Below are 22,783 nucleotides of genomic sequence, written 5' to 3'. Positions count from 1 at the left end.
TCCTCCCTAAATAGCATGGCAATAAGGTTGTGTCATCAAGGTTTGGATAAAGACTTCAAGGTTTTAAAGTTGATATTCCATCTAATAGCATCAGTCTGAGTGGGGATCAAATTTCTTATCTAGGCTTTAGGTTAAAAAAAATACGTTTTTGGAGTCTGGTATGTGAAGTTTTGACTAAGCAAATTTGAATGATCACTTGGTGTTACAGCATCTGGCTGAGCATTTCAGTGTACGTCTGCCTGTACTAAACAACCACTTTAGCTATTAAACACTCACCTCACTGATTCTGAACTCCAGGTGAACTTTTAGATTCAAAGCAAACTCTGGGACAATCCCAAGCAATTCTCTGTGCTGTATAGCATGGTTTTTATGCTCTGCCACTGGTTCTCTGTAGCCGGTCTCATCACTCTGTGGGGAAGGACTTTGAATATTGCTATGTGAGTTTGCACTTCCTTTGTGTGTGTGTGTGTGTGTGTATGTGTGTGTGTGTGGGTGTGTATGTGTGTGTATCTGTGTTTGTACGGAGTGTGTATAGCTTCTTTGTGGCGATTTGTTAGTCCTCTAGGTAAACACCTCCAGTATATTGTGAGCTGGCTGGCAAGCAGGCTTTAGCCCTGGAGCTCAGCATTGCCTTTGAGTCTATGGCCCTGATCAAAAGCCCTGATCTGACGCTGTTTCCCTCCAAAAAACCTGTAAAAGCTCCCTGGGACGACTGCTCTCATCCTCTGGTGCTTTTCTTTTCTTTATTCATCCTCCCTTGCCTCTCTCTGCAAAGGGACAAGACAGGTCCTCTTTGATCTGAGCGGATCAACGGAGGAGAAGTGAATAAGAGAGAGGAAGAAATAAAGAGAAGACACAGAGAGAGAGATACTGTTGTGTCTGCCTATCCTTTTGGCTCGTACAACAAACACTGTTTCAGATTTGACTTTGCTTAATTAATTAGAGATTCTGTTTTACAGACGGACTGATCCTGGGCCAAAAGGTTTGAGAATGGAACTTCAAAGCACAGGGATTTGGGGCAGGGGGGCGGGGATTTAGCCTGCAGGACCCAGCCTGGTGCTGAGCCGTGTCTTCTGAGCTGTGTTAAATCTGCTCTCGCTTAAAACATCTCCATCTTATTACACACAATAAACAAAGCAACAAACTGCTTTTGAAATTTGGGTATTGAGGACTAATCCTGACAACCATTCTCTAAATCAGAGCAGGCCTCTTTTACATTATCTCTTTTTCATTCAGAATTTTGTTGTGATTTTCAGGCATAGACAAAAATATGTTATCAAGGAGGTGTTTCTGAAGTAAGGCATATGGCTAATATCCCACAGTCCTCTTTTATAGGAATAGTTCACCCAAAAATGAAAATTAATTTCACATTAAAATCTTTCCCTCTGCCGTAGCTCTCAAATCTTATTTGCACTTCGGCATATTTAAGCAGTAACATCTCACGCAAGAACCAGTGGCATCATTGACATCAAACCTGGCACAACGTGCCCTGACTTAACTTAAATTTTGGTCTGTTCCTCATAGAGTTTTGGTTTTTCTCAGCGTTTTTTCTCATCCAACCTAAGCACCTTGGGGAGTTTTTCCTTGTCATGGATAGATTGCTTAGTGTGTGTTGTAACACTCCTTTCTTTATAAAGTAGCTTTCAAACAATATGCATTGTGAAAAGTGCTGCCGCCACAGCAAATTTCAACTGATTTGGAGTGTGGACATGGGCTACTCTATGTGTGTGCCACATGTCCATCAATACCTTCCCAGGCACTAACAAAGAGTGCAGAGTTTAGAATAAATAAAACCACAATATGTACTTTTGATTTTTAAATTCAAAATAGTATCTTTATAGGGGCGTCCAGTGTAATATGACAGGACTGCAATAGAGATGACATAGTAGTTTGGTCCAAAAATAGCTGGGTGCTTCCTAGTCATTCTCCCTTTACTCTTAAATCTCTCTCTCTCTCTCTCTCTCTCTCTCTCTCTCTCTCTCATAACCTTTGACTGCTGAGAATGAAATATCTTGTTTTGAGAGTTCTTTGAGCACTTCTTTTAAAGGTTTCCTCTGTATTTTTTGAATCTGTGTTCCCCCTGTAGTGGCCCTTCCCCCTGAGAAGACTGACAGCTACAGTGTTGAAGAGAGAATGCAGGACACTGAGGGGTCTGTCCCTGTCGGACAACAAAAACAACTACAGTTTGAGGTCATTATAAAGCACAAACACACATACTTTTACAAACACATCATACCCAGCAGGGCATATTTCAATATGTGTTTGTTACTATTGAAATAATGATTATCCATTGTTGTTTATTAATCAGGAGTTGGAGTGTGCTGTATCAGTAGAGGAAGATAACAGGCAGGAGTGGACTTTCACCCTTTATGACTTCGATAACAATGGCAAGGTCACGAGAGAGGTAAGACAGAGACCTCTGTGCTGTGAGAGCAGTGACTAATGTCTTTTGTCATGGGAAAGCCCAGCATTAATAGGACATGAAAAATGGATGCCGCTCACTGTGTGTCTTTAACTCTGTCTCTCTCCATCTTTAGTTCAGTTATTTCTTTTCCTTTCGCTGTCTCACTATTTTCCTCAACTTAATACTTGCTCAACGTTTCATTGATTTTGCTAAATGGTGTCAGATGTATAGAGTGTTTTGTGTGTATGTGTGCTTTCCACTGCCTTCCTGCACAGAGGCTATGGAGATTGATTAACACATAATGGATGTGTCTGTGTATGAATAATGAATAATGCATGCATCTTATCATATCTTATGGTACAGGCTTGCGCAGAATACAAAAGACTGTAATCAACCGCCTATTATCAATGAAGATCTCTCAGTTAAACAGAATACAGTAATAATTAATTTCATGCTTTTTCTCCCTCTCTCTTTGTTTTCCTATCTCTCTCCCTCCAGGACATCACCAGTCTCCTGCACACTATATACGAGGTGGTGGACGCTTCAGTGAATCACTCTCCCAGTAGCAGTAAGACCCTCAGAGTGAAGCTCTCTGTCTCCCCAGACTCCAGCCAGAGATGGAGGAACTGCACTCAGACCAACACAGGTAAACAGAGAGTTTTCTGAGAATAACGCCATATCCACACTAATACATTTTCATTTGAAAACACATTGATTTTGCTACGTTTATGCCTCTCATCCACATTAGAACGGTGCTTTCCTCTGCAGAGAATACAGACTTCCAAAATGCTCTCTTTTACTGCATACTTTGGAAAAAGATGACATTAGGGAAAACCTAGTTTTCAGCCGAAAACAGATAAGTGTGGACGTGGCCTAAGACTAAAACAGCTGATATGAGAGACATTAGGGAAAATTCACCCCTAAATAAAAATCATCTACTTGCACTCATTCTAAACCTGTATGACTTACTTTATTTCATGAAACACAAAAGGAGATGTTAGGCAGAATGTTTACACTGTTTTTGTTTTTTTCATACAGTGTGAGTAATAACTGGGACTGTCAAGCTCCAAAAACGGACAAAGTAGTCCTTATGATTAATGCACTACATTCCATGTTTTCTTAATAGCCAGACAATAGCTTTGTGTGAGGAACAGACCAAAATGTAAGTTTTTTTTTTTTTTTTTTCCTAAAACTTTTTTGTTTGAAAATAGCCAGACATCCAGCACATTCAACACCATATTAGAAGAAGGTGGAGAGGAAAGTGCCTACAAACGTTATCGGTTCTTGTAATTATCGTGAGTGCACCATATTTGAATGTGCGGAAATTATTTTAATTTTTTAATTTATTTTAATATTTTAATTATTTTAAAATTATTTGAGAGCTAGAGCAGGGAGCAAGATTTTCGGTGAATAATGACTTAAAGGTGAAGTGTGTAATTATGTTTAGATGTTTACCTACACTCACTGAGCGCTTTATTAGGAACACTATGGTCCTAATAAAGTGCTTGACGTGGTCTTCTGCTGTTGTAGCCCATCCGCCTCAAGATTTGATGAGTTGTGCATTCTGAGATGCTATTCTGCTCACTTCAATTGTACAGATTGGTTGTCTGAGTTACCGTAGCCTTTCTGTCGCCTCGAACAAGTCTAGGTGTACAGGCGTTCCTAATAAAGTGCTCAGTGAGTGAACTTACTTCTATCCCAGCTTAATGTGCTGAGACAACTATAAGAAATCAATTTGTAGGTTGACTTCATAGGAGAGTGTAAATGCTGTGGCTCTGTGGTGCTTAAAAACATTCAGTTTTCTGTTTGGCTCAACAAATGTTGTGAGTTTGAGGTGGGACCACTTGTTTGGTTGACCAATGAAAGATGGCCGAATGCTTCGAAACCTGTATAAAATATGTATAAAGTCATTCATTTTTGCAGCTCCCACTGGTGCTGCTAGTGACATAACACCTTTAAATTTCAGTCTGCCTCTTACAAAAAGCTGCCTTAGAAGACTTGGAATATAGCATGCAAGTTGTATGTACTACTTTTATGGTATTTTCTGTCCTTTTTGGAGCTTGAGAGTGTCATTTACCTTTCAGAGGATCAGCCTGGACATTCAGCCTTTTGTGTAACATTGAAAAAAATAAAGTGAAGGGTGAGAGTGAGTACAATTTTCATATTTGGGTGAATTATGCTGTTCTTGTTATGTTCTCTACCACAGTGCTGCCCTGTCTCTTGTCTTGTCATTGTATCTCCTGTAAGTTGAGTTCATAGTCAAAGGCAGGAATGATAACAGAATGTAGACGAGAGAGACAGACAATACAGCTCATTACTTTTGGAAACTATCTTATTCCTCTCTGAAATTCTTCTCTGTATTACTCTCTTTGGCTTTTTGGAAAATAAATAAATCCACATTTAGCCTTAACTTCAGCTGTTACTTTTAAAAAAAGAATGTGATGTTGAGAAGAAAGAACTTTGAAGAAAGAGAACTGTTTCTGTTTGTTTAGTGCTGTCATTTGTGCTATTTATACCCTTCATGTATTTGAAAGAGAAGTCTCTTTGAAAACAGCCACTCTCTTCATGCAAATTCACAAGTGTTTGTGTGTTTTTTAGATTTATATGAGGCCTGAGGTTCAAAATAGAATAAATTAAGCATTGTTGTTTTTTCTTCTTTATGAACCTTCAAAGTAAAAAAACAAAAACAAACGGTGAACAAAGGTTTAATTTTTTTTTTATTTCAGTTGGTCTTTAAAGCTGCTGTAGTGTGTGGGCGTGTGTGTGATGCTGTACAACTAAACGCCATACTCTTTGATAAAGTCCCCCTCTTTCTCTTTCTGTCCCACCTAGATACTCCCCATCCCAGACAAAAGGGGGAAAAGTGCATTGGGAACTTCAAAACTTCAGACAAAAAGTCAAAAGTTTTTTTTAGGTATGTAAGAAGCTTTATCAACAGGCCACATTATCTTTACAGTCAATTTCACTCATTAATATCTTTCATTGTTGTATAAAACTGCTAAAGTTATTACAGCTATGCTTCAAAAGAGCATGTCAAAGATTACATTTGAAAGAAATTTATATAAAAGTGAGCAATGATGCAGTCAGGACATGATGCTGTTGTATTAGGCGTTACCATGGTGACCACCACAACCAGCAGGGCTGCCAGCGACATTGTGTAGATGAGAACTTGGAGAGAAGAAACCATTATCTTGACCTAGCCGGCATTGAAAACTACACTTCTCGCTTTGGAACAGGTGAGATCTTCATCAAAGGGAGTTAATGGATCCAGTACATTCTCCACATGATCTAAACTTAAATCTGAAGTGTGAAACTTTCTCAATGTTATAATACTTTCTCCTATCCCAGCTTAATATACAGAGACAACAATATGGAAGCAATTTATAGGCTGAAACGGTTAACCCTGTGTCTCTGGCGATGTAAAATATTTGCTCTGTGTAAGCATCTGACTTCAACATTGACTCAACCAGTGGCATGAGTTTGAGGCAGTACTAGCTGTTTGTTCGATCATCATCAGCCATGGGCAATATCCAGAACAGCTTTTTGAAAACAATATCTATTTTTGCAATTCTGTTTGGTGGCACTAGTGGTAAGGAATGGAGATGATTACAAAAATAATCAATTCTGAGGTGCTGGGAATTGAGAGTCAATTTTTGGTAGGACAGTGGGAAACTCACACTCGTTTTTGGGCTGTTTATTTACTGGATCACTAAACGCCTACACATTCCAGAGAATCCTTAACAGCAACTAATACAAAATAGATTTGAAAAGGACAACAGCAAACCTTTCCTCATATTTGAAGTGTTGCATGTGGGGATGTGCCAATAGACCCATATTTCTTATTAGAATAGACATATTATTTCTAGAAAATGTCAAGTTTTTTCAGTTTTTGTCAATCATAAATTATGTAAAGTATGCTTTATATTGCAGTGTTTATTGTAAGATTTCACTTTGCCTTCCAGTTATTCTTAAGAATAGCAATTTCATAACAATTTGTTTTCATTATACTTTGTGGTAAATGTTTGTTTTAATAATGTTCATAAAAATAACCCTTAAAATAATAATTTTTGTTCTTTTTCTAGCAGCTCCTGCCACAGAGCCAACAAAACCCAACCAAGCCACCCGGTCATCCAATCAAACACGCTCTCGTTCTCACGAACCCGAGAATGGCCACGCTTACCCCGCTCACCATCGGCGTTTACAGACTATCTCAACTGAGAATCCTGCCCTCCTCACCCAGCACACACACACATTCCATTCCCCCAAAACACACCGTACCCCACCTGCTCAGGCCTCCGCTGGTCGGTTGATGAAAAGAGGAGCACCCCCTCCCCCAGCAGTGCCCAGTCAGACCCCTCCACACCAAAGCTCAGGACCGTACCGACGACACAAACAGAGGCCTAAAGAAGGGCTCCACTATCGGGCTATGGGCCCGACCGTGACGTCCGGTCCAGTAGTGGAGAAAGAACACGTGAGGGATCTGCCCAGTCTGATGCTGTATGAAGGAGGACTAGCTCAGGTGGTCCAGCGGCATGAGCATCATCACCATCATGAACATCATCATCACTACCATCACTTCTATCAGTCCTGAAGAGATGTTCAGTCAAACAGTGTCACACAGGCACATACTTATAGGATATAGATAAGAAGAAACACATGAAATGGCCAACTTAAGGCTGAGAAGGACAGAAGGCATCATAATCATGCCGACAGACTGTGTGTCGGTATGTGTGTGCATCTGTATATATAAATGTGTGTGTGTGTGAAGATTGTGTGTACAGGTGGTCTGTATGTTTGAGTGTGTGCTCATGTATTCAGTCCTGTCTTTGAGAGCAGGGGCTTTGGACAGATTTACGAACTAAGTAAGGGCTCTGTCTCTCCTTTCTCTCTCTCTCTCTCTCTCTCTCTCTTACTCTTTCTGTCTCTTTGCATCTCCCTCTCTCAATGCTTATCTGAAAATCTGTATGAATGGCTCAATGCCCACTGAGGTTGAAATGGTGGTCAGTTGTGTTAAATGAAGAACTCTGAGTTGTCAAACTACTTTTGAAGGAATACATTTACTTGGTTTGGAAATTTTCACTAAAAGTCTATTTGTGTGTGTGTGCGTGTGTACATGCGTGTGCGTGAATGTACGCATCTATGTGTGCCTAATGTGTTTTTTTTATACTTATCCTGTGTTTTTTTCCCCACTGAAGACCACTTGAAAAGCACTTGTTGTGCCATTGCATTTGAGACACTTTACCTTTGAAGAACTTTACCCAAAAGAACAGATCTGAAACAACACCTTTAAATGCAATACAGGACACATGTACAGACAGAGCCAGTAAAGACACTCCAACATTCAGGACTTGTCGAAGGAAAGTACCAGAACTACACTCTACCAATCTACATGAAGAAAACAGAACATCATAATCAGCTGCTACCTCTAGTATTATTATGATTATCGGTATTATTAACATAATTTTTATCATTCAGATTTTATTTTTCTGTCTATTCTAATATGCCACCAATCTGCAGTTATGCCGTGAAATATGTTGTCAAGATGAACTGGATTTAAATATATTGTAAGCTTTATTACTGATGTATTTGTTTTATTATTGATTTTTTTTTTTCTGTCCCCTTAACTGTAAGCTAATTGCATTGTAAGACCACTAGGTATCAGAATTTATAGTTTAACTATGTGTATCTACAATATGAGATCTTCTGATGATCATGTTCTGAAGTTTGTTAAAAATAATTTATTTAAAAAATGTATTCCTGCCAGGTTTATGACAAGTTAAAATGGGTCTAATCAAATGTTTGGAAAACGTTTTGAATATAGTTTATATTGTATGAAACAATATTATACCTTATATTGCATCTTCTGCTTGTTTAGTCGTGGTTTCAGCTTTCCCCTGTTATCAGATCAGCAAGTCATAAGACAGTTATAAAGTTCACATATTTTGACTTTGTAAAGTGAAAAAGAATTGGTTCTGCCAAGGAAAGATTAGTACTATCTTTTCTCAGGATCTTTTCTCATTAGTTAATCATTGAGTCTTGATGACACAGTCTAACAGTATAATTTGATTTGAAGGGAGCTGTAAAGCACTGCACTATAAGGATATTTTGATGCAATTTGAGAGCTTCAATTTTTGTCAGAAATCTTTTGAATCCAAGAATATGTCCTCAAAATGAATTAGGACACTGTAGACAGTATTATAGTGCCTTTAGCTCACTAAGTATTGGCAACAATAAGATGTGTAGCAAGAAAACAAGTTTGGTTTATCTGGAGTTCATCTATTTCCCGCAGCAGTTTTTAAATAGCATTTAAATAGTACATTATGAGTCTATTTAATGTTTGATGGAATCCAAGTCACATACAGTGAGGGTGTGTGTGTGTGTGTGTGTATGTGTGTGTGTGTGTGTGTGGCAGCTGTCTCATTCCTTAGGTGCTGGATGACAGTATAGCCGCCTAGGAGTCTCCAGTCCTCCCATAACTCATCAATACCCCACTGTCAGAGAGTTAATGAGTGTGTGTGTGTGTGTGTGTGTGTGTGTGTGTGTGTGTGTGTGTTTGTGTTTGAAACCAGCACTAAGCAAGGTTATGAGACGGAGAAGCCCTCTTCCATACCCAGGTGGTGACCAGGTGTGTGTTAAAGCTATCACCAGGTGTAAGGTATGATAGATGTTTTACATCTTAGCTGCATCCCTTACAGAAACATGCGTACGAATATTGAAAATGTACTTTGTTCCATCTAGTAGGAGTCTGACACTTACACTTTAATAAATGCTAAAGTGCTGTTAAACCTTCCTGATATGTGAAGAGTGAGTGGATTACTACTCTGCTCAGGAGGAGGGTGGAAATGTGAGAGCATCACACTAAACTACACTCTACACAACCCACCTGCACCTTCAGGGTGGTCTCATCACAACTAGTAAGTTAGTGACACTTGACCTTCTCTCAATCTTGCCATTGCTGTGGAATGAATGTATGGTATGGAGTTAAGCACACCCCACTTCACCCATCTTTCTCATTCTCACTCTCCTTACAGCACAAGATGTTATGTGCTGCTATTTCAAATGCACATGCATGTGTGGACTTAGATCATTTTAACCGTACTAAATTGCTGCTAAAAGAAACCCCATAATTTCAAGAAAGTGTGACATCGATCCATTTAGAGTAGAGTTTTTAAGTCATTAATATGCTGCAGTGTTTAACAGATTCCTCTCTATCTTTATTCCTAATTTCCACTCTAATGTTGTTTAAATGTCTGATATAATCATTTTTGGCCTGATGTAAATACGACATGAATGGACTGCTATGGTGATATCAGTATGTTTGGGTTTTGCGCTATTTATCTGGATGATTTTGACCAGTGTCGTTTGTACTTATAACATTTAATTATTTCTAATGTGCTTTTGTTATTGTGATTGAGTGTGTAGGAGAACACACTCTCTCAGACTCACTGAAAGTGTTAAATGGAGGTGCTTGTATATAAAGAACACTACGTGGTTGCATTTCATGCCACACACAAACACTAGGCAACAGATAATTTGTGACTTTTCTAAATAATTTTCGATGCTTTTTGTTTAGTTTATATACTGTAGATGGATGGAAATACTTGCTTTATTTATTTGATAGCAGACCTGTGCCAAGAGAAGACCTTTCATTAAAAGCTGAACTGTTGCTTGTTGACTGTGTGGCTTTGATTATTGATGCATGATGCAACCTATATGCCAGTTTTGAGGATCTTTCTGATGCATGATAGTTTCTTTTGCATGCAAACATATACACTCACAGTATGGTCCTAATAAAGTGCTCGACGTGGTCTTCTACTGTTGTAGCCCATCCACCTCAAGGTTTGATGTGTTGTGTATTCTGAGATGCTATTCTACTCACTACAATTGCACAGAGTGCTTATCTGAGTTACCGTAGCCTTTCTGTCAGCTCGAACCAGTCTGGCCATTCACCGTTGACCTCTCTCATCAACAAGGCATTTCCATCCACAGAACTGCTGTTTATTGGATGTTTTTTTTTTGTTTTTGGCAACATTCTGAGGAAACTCTAGAGCAGGAATGGGCAACTTTGAAGGGGGCGAGGGCCAACATTTTTTCTCCATTCCACCAAGGGGCCGGATTACAAATCCGCACTCTAACAATGTTCACCCCTTTACTCAGTTTCCTCATTACTGTGGGTAATCTATGCACAACTAATGCAATGTTCTTTTAAACTTTTGTTACCTATATTAACATTTTTATTTAACAATATTTATAAAAACTAATATAATTATTTTGTAACTCGCGTTTTTACTAAAACATGCCGTTCACAAATTCATGTTCAATTGACAAGCAATATACTTCAGGCTTACATTTTCAAGAAAATTCATCTTATTTGCATTGTCTACATTTGCAACAGACAAACTCACAAATGAACAGACAACATTTTCAACCCCACCTCATAAAACAGCTGACAGGTATTAGTTCAAATCTAAATATTATCATCAATAACAATACTGGATATAAGAACATAACATTTCAGTGCATTAATACAAAACATTTCAGCACCACAACATTACAGGCATGGACCGAACAGTCCCATGCATCAGAGAACATTCTCTCTATTCGCAAGACTTTACAACAATCAGACAGGCATTTCAATCGCCAATTTCTTCAAAGTTTCTCCCTCTTATAACAACTTTTTCGTTTTTCACAAGCACGAGCGAAACAGCATTAGATGTCTTTGGTGATTCCCGCACTGTCACGGATTACGTAAAACGTTTGATGACTTTTACCCTTGTATTTTATTTACCCTTTACATCTGTGAGGAGAGCAGCTCAGGTGTATGTATCTCTCATACTGTACGCCTCTTTGATCATTTGATCAATGGTGTATTTGGGAATCACATTAAAATCTTTAATGACAGATTTCGTATCCAGGCAAACAAAAGACATGGGTTCCACCTGCGTACAGCGCTCACTATGTCGCTGACAATCTGAAGTAAAATTTAGCTTAATTTAACTTATAAATTATGAACAAGTGTAATATGTTGCATGCTAGAATCCTACAGTGATCATCAGGTCTGCTAAGAACAAGCAACCTCTTCTGGTCAATTGTTGTAATAACATCAAAAACTGAATGCAATCTTTACATAATCCCTTTTTCAAAGAAATAAAAGAAATCCTCAGTCTTGTCCGACGGGCCTTATTCAACGATACAGAGGGCCGTATAAGGCCCGCGGGCCGCCAGTTGCCCATCCCTGCTCTAGAGACTGAAAATCCCAGGAGATCAGCAGTTACAGAAATACTCAAACCAGCCCGTCTGGCACCAGCAATCATGCCATGGTCTAAATCACTGAAATCTATTTTTCCCCCATTCTGATGGTTGATGTGAACATTAACTGAAGCTCCTGACCCGTATCTGAATGATTTATGCATTGCACTGCTGTCACACGATTGGCTGATTAGATAATCACATGAATAAGTAGGTGTACAGGTGTTGCTAATAAAGTGCTCAGTGAGTGTATACTGCTTCATGGCTGTCTGTGAAGATTGGTTTTTGCTTTAGAGCGTACATGGACATGCACATGTGCGCTTTTGCATGCATATGTGTGCATCGCTGTTAATCTGTGTTGTCTGCATGCCTGGTGCTTCAGATATTTTCCACAGCTGCGGTCCAGCCCTTCGATCACACTGCATGACTCCGCTTTGACACATGTGCCTCACACAGAGTGAGACACTGCATACTGCTGTTCTTATAAACATGGACACACAAAAGTACTGAAATCCTCCAAAACTTTAGTTTATTAATCATAGACCCTCCACATTTAATTGGTTCCTTTTTTGAGCTAAAGCTGAGCAACAATATTTCCAAGCATTATGGTACTCAACCTAGGTATGTACAGAAGTAAAAGGATGTAAGGTCTTAGTGTATGGATCCACAAAATCCACTGCTTACAAATTAGAGTTGGGACATACTGTAAGAAAATACCTCTATCTGATGACCAGGAAAATTCCCTTGAATATTCAGCCAAGACAGGACAGCTTTTTTCATGTGCCAGTATGGTCTACACCAGAAGTATACAAAGAAATGCATTCGAATTACAATGAAATCCCTGCAGAGTGTTTACATCTACCTTCCTTCTTCCAAGACTTCCTCTTCTCCAAGCACTCTTTCTCCTCAAAGAACACAAATACTTTCTCAACAAACGTTTTAACATGCATATAAAAGTGACACCAGATTCATATTGGATGCTGGATTTGCATGGTGAGGGTGTAGGTGGGAAAGAGCCGTATCTCTGTGTCACAAAAACACAGACAGAGAGCGAGCGAGCGAGCATATGAAGCTATTGACTCAAGCATGAGTGAGGAGGCTGCTTCCATATGTGTGGAGGGTGCTTTGTCTCCTGTAGATAGACACAGTGCTTTGAAGTGTGGATTGGCCCAGTGGGGTGCAAGCTTCTGTTGAGAGGAGATGCTAAACACAGAGGATGTGAGGGACACGCAACTACACATTACACTATTACCCATACAGGAGCAAAGAGGCGAAAACGCAAATCCAATGATAATGTACATCTGTTCCAGAGTATTTAGAGGCTTTGAACTTTTTTTTTCTTTATTATTTTTTTTCTGGAGGATAAGTGGAGCCCTTTTTCTTACAGTATCTAACAACTTCAAAGCAGATTCTCTGGATAATGCAAATGATTGGAATATAGCTCTTTCTGCGGGCTTGATAGCATGAAAAGAAAAAAGGGGGAAAAAAAAGGAATTAAAGCTAATTGGTGTGGCATGCTTTTATGTGAGAGAAGAAGGGCAAAAATAAAGCACTTCAATAACTGTCAAGTTCATTGAACAAGGAAAGAAGCTAACAGAGGGCTAAAGTTCACATTTCCTCTATCTGTCTTTGAGGTCTGTTTATAGCACTCAAGGTCTCAATGCCCTGTTGACATTTGCACCACATCATTGTGTTAAGGGCATGACGAGATAACAGTCATTGTGATTAAGAGCGCCATGTTGTAATCATGATAAGGGCACGTGTGACGGGGGAGAGGGAGATGGAGAAAGATGGCGAATGTGAACATTGGTCTTTATGTGCCTGGCTGCATATGCCTATCAGTGCACAGTGCTATGTATTGTCTTGGTATGTGTGTTGGTGTGTTTTCTCTAAATTTAAGGAGTGAGCAAATAGGCTATAAAATACTAAATGAATAAAATAGATTTTAGGCCTTTCTGTGACTGCATCCATATGTTGAAATGTTGCTTAAAAATGTCAATAGAACTGAAAAATGGGTTTTGGGTATGTTATGTAGTTTGGATAAATCATATGAAGCTGATGAAAAAAAAATTCATGCGTTTATGCTATTTAACAGACTGATAAGCAGAAGAGGTTTAGACCTGCTAATACTCCTTTCCGACATCTTTTACGCCAATTGGAAAGACTTTAAGATACATCTCAACTGTTTGTAATAACGTTTTTGCACTGATTGCTCTGTCATAAAAGACAAAACTGTCTCCGCTTCAGCCAATTTTGTTGGGTATAGTGTGATTACTATGTGTAATTATTCTCTGAGGTTGTGTGGGAAGATGAGAGACATTTTAAAGACAGAGACCCAAGGGCTAATGAACTGTAGTGAATTATTTAGAAGGGGAGTGAGAAAGAGAGAGGAAAGGAAAGAGAAAATGCTTGAGAGTGTTTTTTTTTATTATTATTTATTTTTTACCAAGACCCCTTTAATTATGGCATTTAAGATCATAAATTAACACTGAAATAAAATGTGACATGTTTGAAAGCGAAAAAGAAACGAAAAGCTGAGAGATTGAGAAGTCATGACTGAATGCTTGACACGATGCGAGTGCTATGTATGAGAGTGTTGTGTAAAGTTAAATGTCAGTTCAGTTGATCTATTGGAAGTATTTATGTGTGCTGAAAAAAGTGTAGCCAGGTCAGCCCATACAGTGATATTCCAAGCCTTTAATACAGTTACCCAGTGGTGCAAAACAACCAAATTTGCAAAGCAATTAAAAGCTGAAAACACTGCAGAAATAAGCCACAAAACACAGAATTAAGCCACAACACAAGAAAATTAATTCACAGCACAACTAAATCAAGCAGCAACACAACACAACACAATTTATCCACAAACACAATGAAATTAACAGAAAGTTTATCATTTAAAAAAACAAACATTTTAAGTCATGTGGCTAACTCAGTCAATGCATGTCTTTTTTTTTTTTTTTCGGTTGCTCGAAACCCTGCAAGTCACTCACAAGAGAAGTTCAGTGGTCAACACGTTTCCATAGTTTCCATTGTGGAAATTCAAACCGAAGAGACTCCATGTATACTAGAAATGTCTTTTTGAATATAAATTGGTATTTTGCAATTGTTGATAAAGTTATATGCAAAATGAGTTCTACCCAACCAGTTATGCGTTGTCCAGAATACTTTATAGAGTGGGCCGGTATGCATACAGGTGTCTTCCCACTTCGAGCATTGACTTCAGGAAAAATTAGTATAGCATTTTTATAAATTAATTTGCTTTTTTTGTTTGACTAATTTGGTTGTGTTGTACACCCCTGGGACACCATACTTTGAGTTAAATCTCTATAACCATAGACCTCCACTAGAAGGAGTGTTAGTTCAGCCACTAGATAGTGCCATATATTGAGTCATATGTTCACTGAGTCATATGTCTGGTACTAATATACATTTACATTTATGCATTTGGCAGACACTTTTATCCAAAGGGACTTACAGTGCATGCAATGTGATCTCATGATCTTTGTGTTGCCATGCTCTACCAGTTGAGCTACAGGAACTCATAACTGTCCACATTTTATTTTTATTTTTTGCTTTAAATAGTTACACCTAAGTATTGCTTTTTAAAGTTCCACCCTTTTTTTTGTTTTGTTCAGTTTTGGAGTTGCCCTGGTCCCTGAGACAGTGGTCTTCAGGTGAAGTAGTTTGATCGGCACATCTCAAGCCATTGTGTTTACCCTATCTGCAGTTGAGTAGGAGAAACCCTCCAGTCTTGTTTGCTAGTCCAGAGATTAGTTACTTTGCTGAAGCCAGGGTTCCAGTCTCACAGTTGTAACACCCTTTATCACAGCAAAACCAAGCTATGGACCCTGCCAAGGGAGCTCCCCTTCATTTAGCTTGAACCAAGGAGCTACAGTTAGTAAAGACGAGCAAGTGCTCCAACAAATCCTAACTAATAAACAAATCTTAACAGAGACATTGCATCTCAGTTTATTGAATCCAAACTATCCCTCTGATTATGTTTTTTCACATGGTCTCTTTTTTCTTCTATTCCTCTGGAGCCACTTGCTTTCTCAAAGTCTGCAGGGATCTTTCCTGAGTCACCTGCATATCTCAAGTCTTTAGTATGTCCTCCTAAATATCCTGTGATTCCTCTAGAGCTGCATGATCCTTCTGTGACTCCAGTGTTCCCCCCTTAATCACCTGCTCTTCTGGAGTTCCTGATGAACCAGTCCTAAGACTCTGCGGCGTATGTTGATCTCCTTGAGGTCTCAGCAAGAAGGTGTCAACTTTAACCTCACTAACCTTCTGACTACACCGTTAACCCACTGTCTAGGTCCACGAGTCCACCTTTTTTTTCTATATCTTAGAAGGTTTTGCATTAAAAAAGTACCAAGATGGGACCATGGAATCCAGTTTTGTGCTATTTATTTCTAGTTCACTGTGTTAATTTTGCTCAGTTTTAGAGAACTGGTAAGTTTAAATGGAGTAGTCTATAGTTCTCTTAGTTTACAGAATTTGTTTTGCTTAGCTTACTGTCTCACACACTGCTCTGCACTACAAGCAGAGCTGCAAATGTCTACATCACATGGGATCTAAATCAGAACTACTGCTCCAGATTGGTCTCAGATGTACACATTCTTGCATGACACTGTGTATATTTAAAATGTTTTTGTAAAATGCTTGTCATCACAGACCACTCAAAAATTCACTAAATTCAGAATACATTTTTCCCCTTTTTCACCCAATTAGGAATGCCCAATTCCCAATGCGCTTTTAAGTCCTTGTGGTTGCGTAGTGATTCACCTCAATCTGGGTGGTGGAGGACAAATCCCAGCTGCCTCCGCATCTAAGACTGTCAACCCACGCATCTTATCACGTGGCTTGTTGAGCGCGTTGCCACAGAGACATAGCATGTGTGGAGGCTTCACGCCATCCACCGCGGCATCCACGCTCAACTCACCACGTGCCCCACTGAGAACAAACCACATTATGGTGACCACGAGGAGGTTACCGCATGTGAGTCAACCCTCCCTAGCAAACAGGTCAATTTGGTTGCTTAAGAGACCTGGCTGGAGTCACTCAGCATGCCCTGGGATTCGAGCTAGCGAACTAACGAACTCCAGGGGTGGTAGCCAGCGTCTTTTACCACTAAGCTTCCCAGGCCCCCCCAGTTTTCCTTTCTTAATGATATCACATTAAATACTTAAATACTCGTTTTTTTTTTAACTTTTTGAACAAACTTGTTTCTCCACAGTAAACCACTGATTCATTTGATTAAATTTGTTGAAGTTTAGCAGATTTTCTTTTTTGGGGTTCGGAACTCTGTATTTTCTTTGGTGTAATCCAATTATAAAGTAATTCGTTACTAAATACTTTTAGTCAAAAAGTAGTATAACACATTACATTAAATGATTATAATTAGATTACAGTTACTGACTTTCAATTAATTTAATTAATTTTAAGTACATTACTACACATTTTCTAATACACAATTTTATGTAGAATACATTTAAAACTAAATTATATTCATATGTACGTCTGTTTGCATTGCTGTCACAGCTGAAGAGTCTCTAACGAGTCATTGTATAGCATAAACGTGTGGTGCTGAGAGTATGACTTGTGTATAACAATGAACAAGGAGAAAATATAGAAATTTATTTTGAAATTGTTATGCAGAAAGGTGTTTTAGAAAGTAACATAAAAGTAATTAGTAATGTGATTAATTTCAATTAAGTAATCATCAAAGTAATCTGATTACTGTTTTAGAGAATTAATTTGTAGCAGATTACTTTTTGAGTAATTTACCAAACACCGCTTGGTATTAACTTGTCAACTTTAAGCTCACACAGCACTGGATAGCGGAGGCATATTTTTTAAATCTTTCATTTCACAAGTTCACTGGTTCATATACTGTAGTTCTGGAGCGAATTAAGGTAAACGTATTTGGCGTGCTGTCCATGACGGGATGGGCTCAAGCCCAGGACTGGGCTTGAGCTCTGAAAAATTGCCACTTATGGTATTTTGCCATGATTTGATTCATAGACGGGGTAGTGTAGATGTTTTCCACTAAGTACAATCAGGATAAACACATGGCATTTACAAAGCGCTGATATAAGGATGCAGTGGTATATTAGTGACCAAAGAGGTGGGCATACTGTGAATAAAATAACAATAATATACTGTATGTAAGTATGTAATATAAGTGTGTAATGTTAACTTTAACAACTTATATTACAATATACATTAGAACTCCAACTTAGAACTATTAATTGCAATATCATGAGAAAAAGGCACCAGTGACAGCAGTAAAAGGCAGAAAGAAAAATGACATTTGATATAAATATGGGACAAACTAGTCAACTGGTCCAGCACCTGCTAACAGCATTTAAAATTAGAACGAGTGCAGTGACATGCAGTATTTTTACAATTTTAATAGCATAAGTTAATTTAATGAATTTATTTAAATGCATAACTATTTTTACGTTTAGCATGTTAACAGTAAAGTAAATATACAGCACAAATAATGGTGACTCCAGTGCTCCTGCCACATTCAGCATTTCACTGTACAAGCTAGAAATGTTCTGCCCCTTACTGAAATGGAAAATATAATTGCTTAGCAAATATCAAATCGCGTCTGAAATGAACATTCTGATTGGTTGGTCAGCTGAGTCGGACTGTCTATCTTGTCCATGCCTTCAGTTGTGCTTCCACTCCATAAATACACACAATTCACTCAACGGTGCTGTGGCCACCTCAGTAGACTGAAAAGTTACTGGTCATAAGCCTGCTCGTTGCTCTGGCGGTCATACGTATTATCACTCATTTTAGGTGAGCATACGCAAAATCCATAGAAAGTTAAGTGGGCATACGGCATATGTCTGCATAAGCCCTAGACTACACTACTGTAAGGATGTATGTGAGTCTAATTGAAATACAGTCCAATTATTATGCTTATTTGCATCTGACATTACATGTTGTCCTTGTTATTGTAATTCCATATGTACATGCTTTTAAAATTTTGTTTACATATATAATGGTATATTGTCTTTCTTTCTTTCTTTTTTAATTAATTTATTTATTTATTTATTCATATATTTAGCCTTGGTTATCCAACCTCACCTTCCCCAAACTCTGATGAAGCCTATCAGAGGCCAACAAAATTAGAAAGAGAGAGAGAGAGAGAGAGAGAGAGAGAGAGAGAGAGAGAGAGAGAGAGTCTGTATGGAAGAGTGAGGCACCAAAAAGTTCTATTGGTTTTGAGTAGATCATTGGGGCTCTTTATTTTTGCAACATCAAAGGGCTTGTGTCTGCTTTGATGTGGCAGCATGCTGTTTAAGGTACAGAGTGAATGGAAAGATGTCAAGCTGCAAGGTGCCTCTGTAGTTTGCGTGGAGGGCTCTGCAGAGCAGCAGATGAAAGGCCCAAACAGGGTTTGATAATGAATGTCCAACAAGTAGCCCATCTCAGGCAGCGCTCACACAGCGGGAGCCAGAGCTAACCTTCAATGGCGCACACAACGCCCTGCACTCCTCCTTTAACCACTATCGCTCACTCCCTCTCTCTTTTTAGGTGTACACTCAAAACTCCTGAGAAGTGAGCTTTAATCTTCTTGTCAATTAAAACTAAATTTAAAAAGCAACCACACAAACACACGCTTAAAGGCACGGGTGACTGTGGTCGCAGATGCACACAAACACACTCGCAGGCACTTTTTTTGTTCCATTTTCTCTCTGAAAGACATTTGATCTCTTTCTTTTTGACAGAGCATCTCTCTAAGCTCTGCACTAATTGGCTTCCAATTTCACCAAGACTCGACTCAATTAGGACATCGCTTACCAGCTTGCCTACCCAGTCTGTTTGAAGCCATTGTCCACCACTGCACTGAGTTTTATATCACACTCTCCAACAGTGTCAACTCACCTGTTTCTTTGATGTGCTATTTCAGAATAACAGTGTGATGGGGTGGAAACTGACAATATTCCGCAACGCATGTGTGATGAAGCATTGTTAGACTGAATACAATTGAAGGCTGATCAAACAGACAGACAAACTTCTTAAAATGAGTCAATCTATCTTAATTGATAGTTTTATAAAGCCAGTAGTTGTATAAATTGTGTTGTCATGAAGGTGTGCTTGACAGAAATATGGATTTATGACTGCTATATAGTTTTCATGTGATGAAAGAGATGTGAAGCAACACCTCTTCTTTAATAATGTAAATATTTCAAGCGAGAGAACATGGCCCGGCAGTTTGAGTGGAGACGAAACTCTAGCTTTAAAGATCTGGTGTTCATCCATATAGAAAATATGTGGGCTATTTTAGAGTTAAGAAAGAGTTGAGATTCCTTTCAAGTTCTCTGGGCTAAATGTGGTATGAACCCCCTTACCTACAAATCCCTGGTGTGCAACCATTTCAATCAGCTATAAATAAATACCTGACCTGCCTGTGGTGAAATGAGAACCTTAATGAAAATTAAGCAATACAGAACCTTCAAAAGCGCAGTGAAAATTATTAATAAAAGGGAGGCATTAACTAATCTGCAAAGACAATGACATCAATAATCACATCAGTCTAAAAATCTGAAATTACAACATATTATAATAACGTTTACATTAAGGGAAGGGAAAATCAACATGATACCTTTTGGCATTAAATCTCTTCAGAGTGTTACATTCTGTACCTATAAGAAAGATGACAAACTAATCACGGAACGCATGGAAATATGAGATGAAACATTTATTACATAACAAGCAAAGAATGAAAAGAATTATTACAATTTTTATTTTGTAGATCGAAGACAGACAAGTGAAGGAACCACATATTGTCTCTCTCTCACACATACTTTATGAATAATCTTTAAGAACTTATTTTACCAACTGTTTTGGAATCATGCCAATGATTTGACTTGACTTGTGTAGAATTGTTTATCGTGGTCTCCAATTTTGCCAACACAGCCTTAAGTGAAACCACACAGCACTCTATGTTCACCAAGCAAATTCAACCAATGAATATGTGTGGATTTTGAGGTCTTGGCGAAGGCCAGTGTCACAAACCACTCTGGTGGGTGCATTGAAATGGTCAAACAGTTTGGGCTTTATCCTTTCTCTCAGTTCTATTCTATGTCTGTTTGTCAACTTTAAAAAGTAATGTAACACATTTCAGTTTTGTCCTTTAACCTCCTGAGACACTGCTGTGTGCACTTTCCATTTCCCTTTTTGATTTGAAACTTGTAACACTTAATAATAACAATAATAATAAAATGTATTTATTTATTTGTATTTATTTTTTTATCAGATTGTTTATTATGTGTCCAGGAGTGTTGATTATTCATGTTTTTGAGACGTTACAGACATTACATCAAAAAAGTTGCATAATTATTACTGATTCAAAGCAATGGGTCAGCATTATCCAATCACTACCAACCATGTTAAAATATTCTGAATCTATCACCTGATTTCCATTGTCCCATGTCTGCCAAAAATGTGGTTCAAACATCATCTGCAGCCTGAAACTGAACTTTTGATTTGAAGTTTGAATTGAATTGCTCCCTTTTTTAGTGAATGGCTTAACCTCCATTACAGTACTAAAATGCAGGGTACTCTCTGAAAAAAGGAAATTTATGAATATGAAAATTACCTTACTGTGATTACCTGCACACTTAATTACATAAGCCATCAAAAAATATTTGAATTTTTTGTTGAAATTGACTGAAAATGTTTCTTGAGTATGGATGTTGAGTTATGAAATTTGTATGGGTAATAATATCCAAATACTAAAAATTATGCCTGGACATAACAACTATAAATATTTAACATTTATTCTCTATCATGCCTGGGCCATTCCTACAATTCGGTGACATTTAAGTCCCCAGTACAAGTTGTGGTATTTATGTTGTTTAATTTCACCCCATTACAATTTTAGTAGACTTGATAAAAAGAATTAAGACAATCTAAAATGTTACACACTGCTGTGGGCCTGGATTTACATTTTAAATCATTTAAATCCTTTTCAGCTATTGCACTGTGTAATTTCCTCATGTCCCCAGAGCTGCACGTCAAACATCTTTGACAGAAATAAGTGTTAAATCATTGGATTTTTTTTCTCCATACAATTAAGAGTTTAGCATTACATTCTCTCACTAACGTATTTATTTGTGGTAAATGTGTCATTTTAACACTGATAGTGGAGGTTTTTTGTGTGTCCCTTGGTTTATTGTCCACCATATGTCATGTCATGATACTATGATGATATATGTTATGAAATGACATCACACACATACTAGCCATTCAGCAAAATCGTTTTTAGTTATTTGAAGTTTTTAACACTTTTGTTTTATTTATGTTTTATTTTATTCTGTAGCATTACTCATATGTGGTCAAGCATAACATGTCCACCCGGTTAAAATGAAGATATATGGGAAATTAATGTAATTTTAAAATTGCAATATATTTATGTTAACAGAAATAAATCATCAATGTACTTTATAAATAATAATAATATAAGTTTTCTATAGATATCAATCACAGACCATGTAGTAGCTAATTTATCCACTGACTGTCCACCCCGTTCTTGTTCACCCTGTTATTTTCCAGCCTGACCTGCCCATTTAACTGGATGGACGTCTAAATGTATTTAGACATTTAGCTTGACCAGTATGACTAATAACATTTTTAACATGTCCTTTTAATTATAAAACATAAAGATACTTGTAAAAGTATGTTTTGTTTCTCAAAATGTCACCAAATTGTAGGAATGACCCACCTGTGTATCACAAATTGCAATAGTGTTAAGAACAAAATGACAGAAAGAGAATGGGAAAGCAATACATTTTACATTATGCTAGAGCTCCCTCAAGCGTGTGAAATGCGGGTATGCAGCCTTCTTTACCACTGTGAAAGTGAGTCAAAGCAAGGTGGTCAATTTTATTTATTTGTTTATTTATTTAAAGTAGGCTAATTAATATATCTGTATTTTTCCCCACTTTAATTTTATAAAGTAACCATTTTTTTTTTTTTTTTCACTCAACAACATAAAGTACTCCGTAAAAGAAAAATTCAATTTTCAAAACAAATCATTGTTCCATACTGTATAACAATAAAACGTGGAAAAAGTCACGAAACCATGGACAGTCTCAGTTAATATTC

General features: G+C 37.9%; 1 protein-coding gene across 3 annotated transcripts in view; it reads left to right on the top strand.

Annotated features, from left to right (window-relative positions):
• Positions 1 to 10,060, top strand: part of LOC127450121 (protein naked cuticle homolog 1-like) — a 41,087-nt gene extending 31,027 nt beyond the window's left edge. The window contains exons 5-10 of one of the 3 annotated variants that reach the window (XM_051713933.1): positions 2,087 to 2,190; positions 2,309 to 2,404; positions 2,903 to 3,050; positions 5,237 to 5,318; positions 5,513 to 5,640; positions 6,490 to 10,060. In XM_051713933.1, the coding sequence (XP_051569893.1) occupies positions 2,087 to 2,190; positions 2,309 to 2,404; positions 2,903 to 3,050; positions 5,237 to 5,318; positions 5,513 to 5,640; positions 6,490 to 6,995 (1,064 nt within the window). In that variant the 3' untranslated portion in view covers positions 6,996 to 10,060. Of the gene's footprint in view, positions 1 to 2,086; positions 2,191 to 2,308; positions 2,405 to 2,902; positions 3,051 to 5,236; positions 5,319 to 5,512; positions 5,641 to 6,486 lie in introns of all 3 variants that reach the window. The other 2 variants (XM_051713927.1, XM_051713943.1) reach the window with 2 other exon arrangements.
• Positions 10,061 to 22,783: the final 12,723 nt, after the last annotated feature.

This window comes from Myxocyprinus asiaticus, chromosome 2 (genome assembly GCF_019703515.2).
Source record: "Myxocyprinus asiaticus isolate MX2 ecotype Aquarium Trade chromosome 2, UBuf_Myxa_2, whole genome shotgun sequence".
NCBI classification, from domain to species: Eukaryota; Metazoa; Chordata; class Actinopteri; order Cypriniformes; family Catostomidae; genus Myxocyprinus; species Myxocyprinus asiaticus.
This window is presented reverse-complemented; position numbering and strand designations above follow the sequence as displayed.